Below are 12,795 nucleotides of genomic sequence, written 5' to 3' on the forward strand. Positions count from 1 at the left end.
AAAAGTAGCAGAAGGCTAGCTTTAAGAAGTAAAAGTAGCAGAAGGCTAGTTTATAGTTAAAAGTAGAATTACAATATAATCTACAGACGTGGATATGATGGCTGTTGTTTGGCAGTTATGCAATGACGTTTTTGTAATTTTTGTTTTCCAGACAACAAGAGGAGATGCACTGGAGGGTATCGAGTGCAGAGAACTTTTCTAGGATGAGGCTGAAGCTGGTTCGCAATTACAACTTTGACCCCCACCGAGAGGCCTGTGCTCTGAGAGACAATCTAGGTAAGGCCTCAGGCTGGCCTACATGTGCTCATCTGGTTTGTCGTGTTCATGTTTATATTGTTTCTTATAAATTTCCTATACTATTGTTATATTCTGAATCAGCTCCACCACAACGTTCCAATCGGGTCGACTGAGGTCACCTCAGTGACCTTGGCAGCAATAATAAGCTAATCATTTATTTCAAAAGGCAAGAATAATAATTTTGCTGCTCCATCTCTGGATGCGTCTCTCAGGTGTCCATCAGCAGCGTGTAAACCCCGAGTCTCTGCTGCTGGAAGCCGTGAAGCAGGTCAAAGTCAGCGACCTGGAAGACGACATCTTGGAGCTGCCGGAGGACGACCCTGCTGCTGCCAGCACCCAGTGAGTTCAACAAAAACCACGAAGATAAATATGAATAAATGCAGCTTCTGTTCCAAAACCTCGTTTCATGTGTCTCTTTGTAGGGTTGAAGCAGAAGAGGCAGGTCAGAAGGAAAAACTGGTTTTGGGCGAGGACTGTGAGCTGGTGACGGTTGTGGACGTTGTCCCCGGCCGCCTCGAGCTCACCACACAACACATCTACTTCTACGACAGCAGCCAGGAGAAAGAGGAGGGTGAGAAGAGCGCAGGAGCGCTACAGGATTTAAACGTGTGAAGGAACGGAAACATTAACTTGTCGTTTTTCCCCTCCCCTATGAAAGGAGTGGGCCACGACTTCAAATGGCCTCTGTCCCAAATACGAGAGGTCCACCTCAGACGGTACAACCTGCGTCGCTCCGCTCTGGAGATCTTCCTCATTGACCAGACAAGTTACTTCCTCAACTTTAAGAAAGAGGTGATGAGCCACCTCGGATAGAAGGATGGAAAAGAATACACAGACTTAAAGTGCACTACGTAAACCTAATTAGTTTTTTCTTTTTCAGGCGAGGAACAAAGTCTACAGTCGCATGCTGCTGCTTCGGTCGCTCAACCTTTATGGAACCCGATCACCGCAAGAACTCCTCAAAGCCTCTGGACTCACACAGGTAAAAAGGCCAAACCATACCACACATTTAGTACCGTATTTTTCGCCCTGTTAGTCGTGCTTTTTTGCATAATTTGTGTGCCCATGCCAATGAACAGAGGACGCCATCTCTGTGGTCCACACTGCTCTCACCCACCTGGAGCAGAAGGACTCCTACGTCCGTATGCTCTTTGTGGACTTCACATCCGCCTTCAACACCATGATCCCCCAAACCCTGATGGACAAACTGCTCACACTAGGACTAAGCCCCTCCATTTGCAACTGGGTACTAGACTTCTTAACAAACAGACCACAGTCAGTGAGGATCCACAACCTCTCCTCCTCCACCATAACCCTCAGCACTGGCTCTCCTCAGGGATGTGTGTTGAGCCCCCTCCTGTTTACTCTGCTCACGTATGATTGTGCAGCTACCCATCCAGGCTCTCACATTGTAAAGTTTGCAGATGATACAGTGGTGGTGGGATGCATCACAAACAATGATGAGTCCAGCTACAGGCAGGAGGTGGAACACCTGGAGAGCTGGTGCAGAGAGAATAACCTTCACATCAATGTGAAGAAGACAAAGGACAAAGGATTGTGGACTTCAGAAGGAACAAAAACACCTTCACTCCCCTGAACGTAAGAGGATCTGCAGTGGAAGTGGTCTCCAGCTACAAGTACTTGGGTGTACACCTGACTGACAACCTCAGCTGGAGCAACAACACCACCAGCCTGATCAAGAAAGCTCATCAGAGACTCTACTTCCTCAGACGGCTGAGACGAGCTGGTCTGGAAGCTCAGTCCTCACCTCCTTCTACAGGTGTGCAGTGGAGAGCATCCTGTGCTCGAGCATCAACGTGTGGCATGGATGCTGCACAGCTGCAGAAAGAAAAGCTTTGCAGAGAGTGGTGAAGGCTGCACAGAAAATGTCGGAGTCAGTCTCCCCACCATCACAGACATCTACACCTCCAGATGCAGGAAGAGGGCCACCTGCATCATGAAGGACCCCACTCACCCAGCACACACACTTTTTGCCCCACTCCCCTCAGGAAGGAGGTTAAGGAGCATTAAATGTAGAACCACTAGACTGAGGAACAGCTTCTACCCTGAGGCTGTTAGACTCATGAATCTCTAACCAGAATAATCACATCATGTTGCTGCTGATCTGTTTCATGTTGCTGCTGATCTGTTTCATGTTGATGTGTTCATGCGTGTTCATCTGCTCACACAGACTCATGTTTATGCTGATGTTCGACAAAGTGTTTTTTTGCTACTAGTGCTTAGTGTATATTTAGTTGTTTTTCTTAGTTCATATCTTAGATGTTATTACTGCTTTTCTTTTACATTTTATTGTTGGATGTAACTGGGACCCTGTGTACATAATTTCATTCCACCACATGTACCACATGAGGTGCGAATGACAAATAAATCTCTCTGAATCTCTGAAAAAAGTTTCAATGAGTGCCAAAAAATGGGGAATTAGAAAGCTTAAATGAACGTTAAAATAGCTAAATAGCAGCAGAAATAGTTGAAACTTGCAGAAAGAATTTGAAAGGAGCATGATGCAGCTTAAAAAAAGCTGAAATTAGTTGGAAGTAGCTGAATTTTTTTTTTTACATTTGCACAAGGAAGCTGAAAGGAGCTGAAGCAGAACAAAATGTTTACAACCTTTTACTGCTCCTTTCACAGAGCTAAAAATTTGATGGAAGTAAAATGAGCTCAATTCATTTTCGATGAGGAAAAAAATGTCAGAAAAGGCTAAATATTTCAAAAAGCTAAAGTTGCGCCAATACCAAAAGTAGCTGAACGTTTTGAAATATGAATTGTTGAAATAGCTTGAAAACTGCGGGATGAAAAAGATGCAAACACAAAGAACAGGGATAGTAACTGTAAGAAATATAAAACAGGATCACAGTAGTGTGAATGCTTAATATTCACACTATTAACATGATGAAAGTTGTTTGACTACTTTTAAGACCAATTTATCTTCATATATATTTTCTGATGTAGGGTAGTAATGCAGAATTGCAACAGTTATGTCGTCGAAATAAACAAATCTCACATTGTTGTTTTTTACCACCACCACTAGATGGCAGACACACGTTTCTTGGGTTATGCCCTGAACTTATACGTTTAGAAACATACATTTTGGGACAAGAAAAGAAAGGCAATGAGTCAGCGGTGGTCTTTAACAGCGCAGAACTTTTGGAGCATAGTTAGGATCAAATGAGAGACCGATTCCAATTTGAGAGAGACAGTCAGTCTCTCTAGTGTGCCCTTGAGGTCTCCTCCCTGTTGGACATACCTTCCTATAGAGGCAAGTCAACTTTGGTACCTAGAGTCAGAGCGCCAAGGCCCATGCCTTCGGCTGCCGTGTATGGCACGATGCATGCAACTCGTATGGCCCCTCTTGCAGGGGTGGACCCACAGGAAGGCAAACACATGTAACTTATCGGGGACGAGCCCCAGCCCCCAAAGGCCACCAACTCTTCCCCAGACCAGCCTCTAGGTGAGGTTCCAGTAACCCACGTCCAGTTGAGGAACTTCAAGCTCCTTGCTGTCTTATGCTCATACATGTATAGTAAATTGCTCTTGGACTGGCCAGTCACCTAGGACCAATCTGTTTGGGGAGATTGCCCCCAACAGCATATCTCTTTGAACAGTGGTGTCCACTCCTGGACCTTAAGGGACACTACCCTACAAGTTTTAGTTGTTACTGTCTTGATACACCTGATGTGAATGAATAAGTGATTTACTGCCTTCTGTAGAATTATAGACACGTCCGAGGACCAGGGTTAGGTACCACCGTCCTAGGACCAGGGTTAGGTACCACTGTACTAGGACCAGGGTTAGGTACCACTGTACTAGGACCAGGGTTAGGTACCACTGTACTAGGACCATTCAGACACACAAACTCGAGGTGGCAACTCAAACCTTCAAGAAAACTGCTTGTAACCCAAAATGCCTACCACCGATTTGAAACGCATTCATCTGAGAAACTCTTCCTTACTTGCCTTAAAGATAACTCAGAAACGTAAGTGTTGTTGGTGCTTCTCTCAGAGGGAGGTCCAGATTGTGAAACTGTGAACATGATTGTCCAAATAATTTCTCTCCAGCTGTCAGCCCTTGGGGTCTTAGTTAAAATATGACGTGAATAACAACAGACTCTGTTTCAGTGTCGACACCGGTAGTTGTAGAGTTAAAATTAGCTTTAGTGTCTTGAAGAAACATCATAAAGATTCTGGACTTGAATTATTCCGGAGTCTCGTCTATAAGTTTTTTTTGTTTTTCAAGTTGTTTGTTATGAAAGTGAATTGAATCTGTGTGCTGTTTGTTGCAGAAATGGGTGAGCCGAGAGATTTCCAACTTTGATTATTTGATGCAACTCAACACGATTGCGGGCAGGACCTACAACGACCTCGCTCAGTACCCGGTGGTATGTTCATTACTTTTCTTTTTTAGATTTCCAGAACAATTCTTTCAACCTTTATTTATACGAGTTAGCCTCATTGATCCACGAGGACTCGTTTACAAGAGAGACCTGTCCAGGGATACCAATTCAGACCACACATTTTGGAGTACACTCATGGGGAACACTAAATAGAAGATCTTTGAGTGGAAAAACAAAGTGATCCGACAGTTTGTAGAACCTCTTTCGACAACCTTACCTCTCAGAAGTCGTCTTCTGTAGAGCTTTGTCAGTCGCTCACATGGTTGTGGAGGAATTTAGGAGCGCTCTCTGAAAAGGATTTCTGACTAGTTGGAACAGTAGACCTTTGATTAACAATTACTTGGATTATAAAAACAGACCTTAAAAATACTGCAAGCTGTTTAGCTTTTACAACTGTTTTTGAAATTCATGGCACACGGACGTCACCCGTGCTCCAGTGCAAGCTCATTGTTAACGTTTGACGTTACCCGACATTCTTTTCTTTAATTTGAACTGGAGCGTGTACGGAGAAGAATCCTGTACAGACTCGGCTATCGTGTTTCCTCAAGAGCTAATACTATATATGACGTTAGCTCCAGAGCTAATACCTTTTGGCATCGGCGGGGCTCTGTTTTATCGTCTTTTGAAGAAGACATCGGCGGCAGTTTCGGCCATGACAAAGCTTCCGGGTCAGTGTGAAGGTTTGGTCCGTGCTGTAGGAACTCTAAATCAACTGGTCTACGAGCTAAACCGTAAGGTGGAGGCGATTTATGAGAATCGCAGGCCACCTGCGGCTTCTGGGACTCGTCTGCGCGGTGGGTTCGACCTTGAGGAAGACTCATAACATGGATCAGTGGAATGGAATCCCACAATTAGGCCATTTTGAACCAGAATGGACTCGAGGCTAAAGAAGGAAATCAACAATCAAAGCTTATCTGAAGGTCATCTGACTCCCAACGGCCTTTAGCTCCCGTTAGCTCCTAAGCTAATATGTTGGCCGTTAGCTTCAGAGCTAAAATGTATGGCGTTTGCTCCTGAGCTAATTAAACATCACAAGTTGATCATATTTGATTGTTTCGACCCATATATTGTGCATAAGGACTAATATAACAAAATGTAAATATTGTCACGTTGTAACTTTTTTGCCTTGGCTGCTTGTGTTTTCGTCTCCATCACATGCATGTCATTGTCCCATAATGCATTGCACTTGTAAAGTAATGGCAAGGTCCTTGGGTAAAAAACATTATAAACATGTATAATTTTTTTTTAAGTACTTAAGATTTTTCACTTGTCACAAGCAAATTGTAGTAGAATAGAGAAATGTCAACGTATTTAGGCCAATATGCCAATAGTCTGAGATCTCCATAAGGTCCTAAGCTAAATCCTACAAAAGTAATAAGGGTGGACTTCGTTTTTCTCTCACAACGTCTCCGGGTATCTACAGTATAAAACCCTTGAACTGAAAGAGGGTGGACTCTTGTTTGTGTATGTGTGACTGTTAATCTGAATTTGAGGTACTTTTGTTTGGTTTGTGTTTCCAGTTTCCCTGGATTCTGTCCGACTACGCTTCAGAAGAGCTGGACCTCTCTGATGCCCGGGTGTTCAGGGACCTGTCAAAGCCAGTAGCTGTTCAAAATGAGCGCAACGCTAAAGCAGTTAGAGAGAAGTATTAACCTTCTTTTAGACGGTAATCATTCAGAAGATGTATAAATACCTGAGTGTTGTAGTTAAATCATTTCACTTGTCTGTCAGGTACAACAGTTTCGAGGACCCAACAGGGACCATTGACAGGTTCCATTACGGCACGCACTACTCGAACGCTGCCGGAGTGATGCACTACATGATCAGAGTGGAACCCTTCACCTCCCTGCACATCCAACTGCAGAGCGGACGGTAAGCTGTCCTCCTCATTGTCTGAACGTCTCGTAGATCGAAGCTTTAACATCCGTACGCTGCCTTGATTCAGGTTCGACTGCGCTGACAGGCAGTTCCATTCGATCCCAGCGACGTGGCAGACCCTCATGGACAACCCCAATGACGTCAAGGAGCTCATCCCCGAGTTCTTCTACTTCCCAGAGTTTCTGGAGAACCAAAACGGTGACGTTTGACTGTATGGCTAGTGGGAAACTTGTCTTTAGGGCTTCATTTACGTGAGAACTAACTGTCTTCCTGTTTCTTCGGCCTTTGTTCTTGATGTCAAACCAGGCTTTGATCTAGGCCGCCTGCAGATCTCCAAGGAGAGGGTAAATGATGTTGTTCTACCCAAATGGGCCAAGTCCCCGGAGGACTTCATCTACAAGCACCGCAAAGCTCTGGTGAGGCCCAGTTTCAGTTCCAACACCCTAATAATGCCACTCGTCAGAGACCGTTCCCACAAGACAGAAAACGGAACTTTCCTTTTGAGTCAACACAACCGACACAAGTTCTTGTATTTGTCTGTCCCTTCTCATCACACATTGGACATTTTTGGGCTCCCAACAGGAGTCGGAGTACGTCTCCGCGCACCTCCACGAGTGGATCGACCTGATCTTTGGTTACAAGCAGAAGGGTCCTGCAGCAGCGGAGGCTCTCAACGTATTCTACTACTGCACATATGAGGGTAAGGTGTCACGCTGAGTCACGGCTCGGGTCTGTTAGCTTCGTAAAGGGAGTATCTCGTTGCGCTGCGGCTGTATGAGACTCAAACTGGCAAGAAAATTGTGAGGACTTGAGCTAATTTTCAGTGGACGTCCGATTGGATTCTCTTCGCTGCCACGTTTTGCGGAAGCAGTTTTTGAGCTGTAGCCTGATGTTTTCTGTTGTAGGAGAGCTCCCAGTTCTTTTTTTTTATACGCATTCAAAATTCAAGCAAAAAGTCGTGAACAAGCAGCGCATTGAGACACCTGTTGAAGTGTTATTAAAGTTGACTGTCGTTCCAGGGGCAGTGGACTTGGATGCCATTACTGATGAAAAGGAGCGGAAAGCTTTGGAAGGAATGATCAGTAACTTTGGTCAGACCCCCTGCCAGTTACTCAAGGTGAAGACACGATATCTGAAATCAAATTAAAGGGTTAAATTCATCGTGTAACACGATGAGTGGGTTAAGTTGCCTCATTTTGACTCTGTATGTTCGTCCTCGCTCAGGAGCCCCATCCAGTGCGCCTGTCTCAGGAGGAAGTAGAGAAGAAGAAGGCTCAGCAGGACTCATGTCCTCTCAACATGTTTGAACACCTCAGTGACCTCAAGTCCTTTTTTGTTGAGGTTCATATCTTTACCTTTTGTTGATCCACTTCACCAAACTGATTATCTCTGAGTTTTTTATTTCATTCAAACTTTATTTAGACAGGTTAATCCCATTGAGCCTCAAGGACTCCTTTAGAGAGACCTGATTTCAAATGATGACGACTATAGACAGCCACAAAAAGGCATACAGATTTTTTTTATTTTTACAAATAAGATGGCTACAAGAGTAACAAAAAACAGCTAGATTATAAGGCGAATGTAGAAAACTAGAAACAGGAACATGTCTGCACTGGTTCTTGCCAGGAACTTAGATGTTTGAAGCCACTTAGAGGTCAAGGTCGAGAGCTTCAGATCTTTTTACAAGATATTCCAGGAAACAGGAGCGGAGTAGGAGAAGGTCCTCTTGTCTAGTTCAGTTCTCATTGAGGGAACACTGCAGGTAATGATGTCCTGAGAGCGCACGCTGTAGCTGCACTCACGCAGAGACATGTAGGAGGAGATGTATGAAGGCAGCAGACCAAGAAGTGATTTAAAGATGAAAATGTACCAGTGAGAGTCTGCGTGAAGTTAATGACCAGTTAACCAGTGGATACTGGATGCAGTGGTGGGTACGATAATCACAGCCAGTTATGAATCTTAGTGCACCGTGATAGACAGCATCCAACATCTGCAGCATCCAACATCTGCAGGGTTCTTGTAGGAGCGTTCATGTAAATAATGTCACCGTACTCAATGGAGGGAAGGAAAGTCACAGATACAAGGTGTTTCCTAGTGTTCAGAGTTAGACAGGATCTGTTTCTGAAAAAAAAACCCAGTTTAACTTTCAGTTTCTTTACCAAGTTTTCCACATGGAGCTTAAAAGAGAGATGAGTCGACCAAGATACCCAAATATTTAGAGGACTCGACAAACTCAATAGGGACACCATTTGAGGATAAAATCTGAGGAAGAACTGCTGGGACCGACTTCCTGTTTGAAAAAAAGCATCCTGTTGGTTTTGTCGGCGTTTAGGACAAGTTTGAGGCGGAACAAATATGTCTGGATGTTGTTGAATGCAGATTTCAAAAGCCGGAAAGCCTTAGCAACTGTTTTAGCTCGACAATAAACAACTGTGTCATCAGCATAGAAATGTAAGGATGCATCAGGGATCTTGAACAAAGTCCTTGCTCCTCATGTTTCAGGGTATCAGTGACAACGCGTCGCTGGTTAAAGCCGTCGTGCCAAAGAATCAGTCCCGTTCCTTTATCACCCAGGGGAGTCCTGACACACTGGTGAGCTTAAGAACCTTTTTATACTACTCTGATTTGATTAATTCACGCTAATGGCTACTTTGATCAACTTTTGAAGGGTTTTCAGTTTGAGCTACTGCACTGCCAAAGTTTCCGTCATAAAAGTTTGAACAAAATGCCTACGTTTTGACGTACTGTGTAAAAGTTGTAAAGAGAACAATAATCAAAATAAACGATGAAGCTCCTTCAACTGGCTCGATGGGGTCGTCATGGTAACCTCACATCTGTGTTTCTCACTCCCTGCCAGCGCTCTTTTTTTTTTTAAGCGAGAAAGCAGAGTATTGTTAAAGTCACAACGTGAAAACTGTTGCGTTGCTCCTGAATCTTAAGGGGCAGAAGCGTCTGATCGTCACGTGAATTTTTACGTCTACAGAAGGAAATACGACGAGTAAAATATCTGAGCTCAGATACGCTGAGAGTTGAGTCAGCGGTTCATGGAGGGCTGCTTTTTCACACTTGTTCTACCAAAGTTTTATTGTTTTCCTTGGACATTTTCCACTGCTTTTTATTTTATTTATTTTTTTATTATCTTACCTGCACCCTACAATGTACTTCTACCAATCGTCAGTTTGATGTTTGTTTTGTTTGTATGAGTTTTTCCAAAGCTTGGGGAGAAGTAGCGAATCAAACATGATGGAAATGAAAGAATGTCAAGAATATAGTAAAAGGGGCGCTTCAAAGACGTAGCACTTTGAGTAACGTACAAGTTAGAATGATTTTATTTGGATGAAAGATGAACTTTAACTCAAGGACTACGTTGAACTGTACTGTCTGTAGGTGACGGTGAGTAAGAACTGCCTGGTGGGGACTCATGGTTGGCTGCCTTACAACAAGAACATCTCCAACTACTTCACCTTCATCAAGGACCCCGCAGTGTCCAACACCAAGTGAGAACTAATGTTCCTGCTGCATATTTACGATTGTGGATACATTTGTTTGTATCCTTTTTATTAATTTAAGAAAGACTCTCAAAGATCTCTGAGTAAGTGCAAGGTTCCTTCTCCAGACTGTCTCCAGAAGGTCACCTCAGCATAGTCCAGTGTTTGGTTCTGAGCCTTTCTTCAAGTTTTTAGCTCCGTGTTTTGGGTCATTGTCCTGTTGGAGGACTTGATGCTCAGATCAAGCTCTCTGACACGGTGCAGCACATCTTGCTCCTCGATAATCTTGATTTGATTATTTCACGAGTAGATTTTTTTATTATCCCGTTTCTTTTTTTTTTCATTCAACCTGTATTTATACAGGTTAGTCTAATTGAGCCTCAAGGACTCATTTACAAGAGAGACCTGATTTAAGCAAAGAATGATGACAACAGTAGCAATCATATAAAATAATATAAAATGAAACGTTAAAAAATTTATATAAAACTAAAGTAAAATAGCTACATTATGAAGCGATGTAAAATACTAAAAATAGGAACATGTCTGCATTGGTTTTTGCAATGAATTTAGCAGTTGTTTGAAATCCCTCAATAAATTCATACACCAAAGTTAGTCATGGAGTTCCTCAAGGTTCAGTGCTTGGACCAATACCGTTTACTTTATATATGCTTTCATTAGGTAAAGTTATTAAACAGCATGGGATACATTTTCATTTTTATGCTGATGATACACAGTTATATTTGTCCAATCCAGTCAGCTACTTAAGTTACAAGCATGTTTTAAAGACATAAAAACTTGGATGACCCTTATTTTTCTCTTAAACTCAGACAAGACTGATTTTAACTAAGGAATACACAAAACGTATCTGCGTTTACCCCTGAATAAACCAGGACCAGAACAGCTTTTTAAGTGTTTCTTTGTCGTCCCCCTCCTGAATTTTTCCATCTTCTTCCAGAACCCAGCGTTTCCTGTCGGGACCGTTCGCTCCTGGCGTGGATGTAGCAGCAGGGCTGTTTGTCGTCTCCCATGACGGAAAGTTGCTCTTCAGCGGCGGACACTGGGACAACAGCCTTCGGGTCACCTCTCTGGTCAAGGGCAAGACGGTGGGACAGCACATCAGACACATGGGTAAAGATAGACAGCGGAGACATGAAGACTGGATGGAAGAATCGTTCTCGTGACCTTGAAAATGACTTGGAAGTGAACTTGTAACGCCGGTTGTTGTTCCCTCCTTCAGATATCGTAACTTGTTTAGCAACAGACCACTGTGGGATCCACCTGATCTCCGGCTCAAGAGACACAACCTGCATGGTGTGGCAGGTTCTGCAGCAGGTTAGAGGAACCCGAGCTCACCTATTAAAAAAAAAATAGACGTCTGTTTTTATTTTTGAGAACAATTCTTGTTAAACGGTCTGCTTAGTTTTTCTTTCTTGCCTTTTTTTTTTATTTCAAAAAGAGCGGCGCGCCCGTGGGTCTCTCCCCCAAACCCATCCAGGTGTTGTACGGACACACGGATGAGGTGGTCAGCGTCGCCATCAGCACGGAGCTCGATATGGGTGTTTCTGGATCACGAGTAAGAAATCGCACAAAACTCCCTTCAAGAAAAGACGTTTGTTTGTTTTGGTTGATACAGAATGAGCGTAAGCTGCAGTGCAAGAATTGTGAACATTTTTATTTTTGAGATTGTTATAAAAAATAAGTCTGTAAAGACACCGTCGAACAATCCTGGTAACAAAAATACCCCAAAAAACTTTCTAATCTACCTTTAAATCAAAGTTTGTCCAGAATTATTCCTTTCAATTCTCTTTTGATGTCCGTTAAAATTTAATGTTTTTCTCAGCCAGCGCCAGGAAATCCCTTCATATAATATTTGGTGTGGTGAAGCTTGAGGATTCACCTTTTAAATGTAGAGTTGGAATTCTTGATGACGTCACTCCAGACCAATAAAAATTGTTTTTAAACCAGCACTCGTATACAAAACTAGCTCGTTGCCAGCTGTTAAATTAACAAATTGCAACAAACTGCGTATCATCATGAATCTTTGGAAAAAGTAAATTTAAAAATAATAATTAATATTGGAAAAAAATCCTCCTTGTGACTCATTCGTGTATACATATACAGGTGCTGGTCATAAAATTAAAATATCGTGAAAAAGCTGATTTATTTCAGTAATTCCGTTCAACAACTGCTAGATGTTAATGCTATACAAACGCGTTACCACCCATCCCACCCCCAGATCCTGTGATCAAAACTGGCTAAAGCTAGTAGGCAGGCAATACACATAGACGTGGACACCCGCCCATACCCCGCAAAAAAAAAAAAGTCCATAGATGAGGGGAGGAACATAGACTGACCGGTAAACAGAGAGCTTTGCCTTACAGCTCAGCTCTCTTCACCTCAACGGACCGGCGCAGAATCTGCAATACTGCAGACACTGCACCAATCTGTCAATGTCACGCTCCATTCTTCACTTGTGAACAAAACCCCAAGATATCTAAAAAACGTTAAGACTGGTCCTCTGGACATTCAAAAAAACAAAAAAATGTAGAAACGTTGCCAAACCACCACCTTCCAACATCAGTAGAGAGGAGAGGGATGCACTCACCACTCTTAGCAAGGACAAAAACATCATCATTCTCCCAGCAGACAAAGGAAGGTGCACAGTGATTTTGAACCAGAAAGACTATCATGAGAAAGTTATGACACTCCTTAGTGACTTAA

At 43.1% G+C, this 12,795-nt stretch overlaps 1 protein-coding gene across 1 annotated transcript in view; it reads left to right on the forward strand.

Annotated features, from left to right (window-relative positions):
- The window catches only part of nbeal1 (neurobeachin-like 1), a gene marked incomplete in the record, with an annotated part of 75,179 nt that overhangs the window by 54,465 nt on the left and 7,919 nt on the right, over nucleotides 1-12,795 (forward strand). The window contains 18 exon segments of the mRNA XM_037696456.1: nucleotides 152-276; nucleotides 510-636; nucleotides 720-868; nucleotides 956-1,089; nucleotides 1,178-1,279; nucleotides 4,598-4,693; nucleotides 6,229-6,353; nucleotides 6,440-6,580; nucleotides 6,654-6,784; nucleotides 6,893-7,002; nucleotides 7,169-7,286; nucleotides 7,606-7,703; nucleotides 7,811-7,927; nucleotides 9,089-9,178; nucleotides 9,974-10,083; nucleotides 11,030-11,202; nucleotides 11,312-11,406; nucleotides 11,531-11,647. Of these exon segments, the coding sequence (XP_037552384.1) occupies nucleotides 152-276; nucleotides 510-636; nucleotides 720-868; nucleotides 956-1,089; nucleotides 1,178-1,279; nucleotides 4,598-4,693; nucleotides 6,229-6,353; nucleotides 6,440-6,580; nucleotides 6,654-6,784; nucleotides 6,893-7,002; nucleotides 7,169-7,286; nucleotides 7,606-7,703; nucleotides 7,811-7,927; nucleotides 9,089-9,178; nucleotides 9,974-10,083; nucleotides 11,030-11,202; nucleotides 11,312-11,406; nucleotides 11,531-11,647 (2,158 nt within the window).

Source organism: Nematolebias whitei, chromosome 23 (genome assembly GCF_014905685.2).
Source record: "Nematolebias whitei isolate Nwh7 chromosome 23, NemWhi1, whole genome shotgun sequence".
NCBI lineage: Eukaryota > Metazoa > Chordata > Actinopteri > Cyprinodontiformes > Rivulidae > Nematolebias > Nematolebias whitei.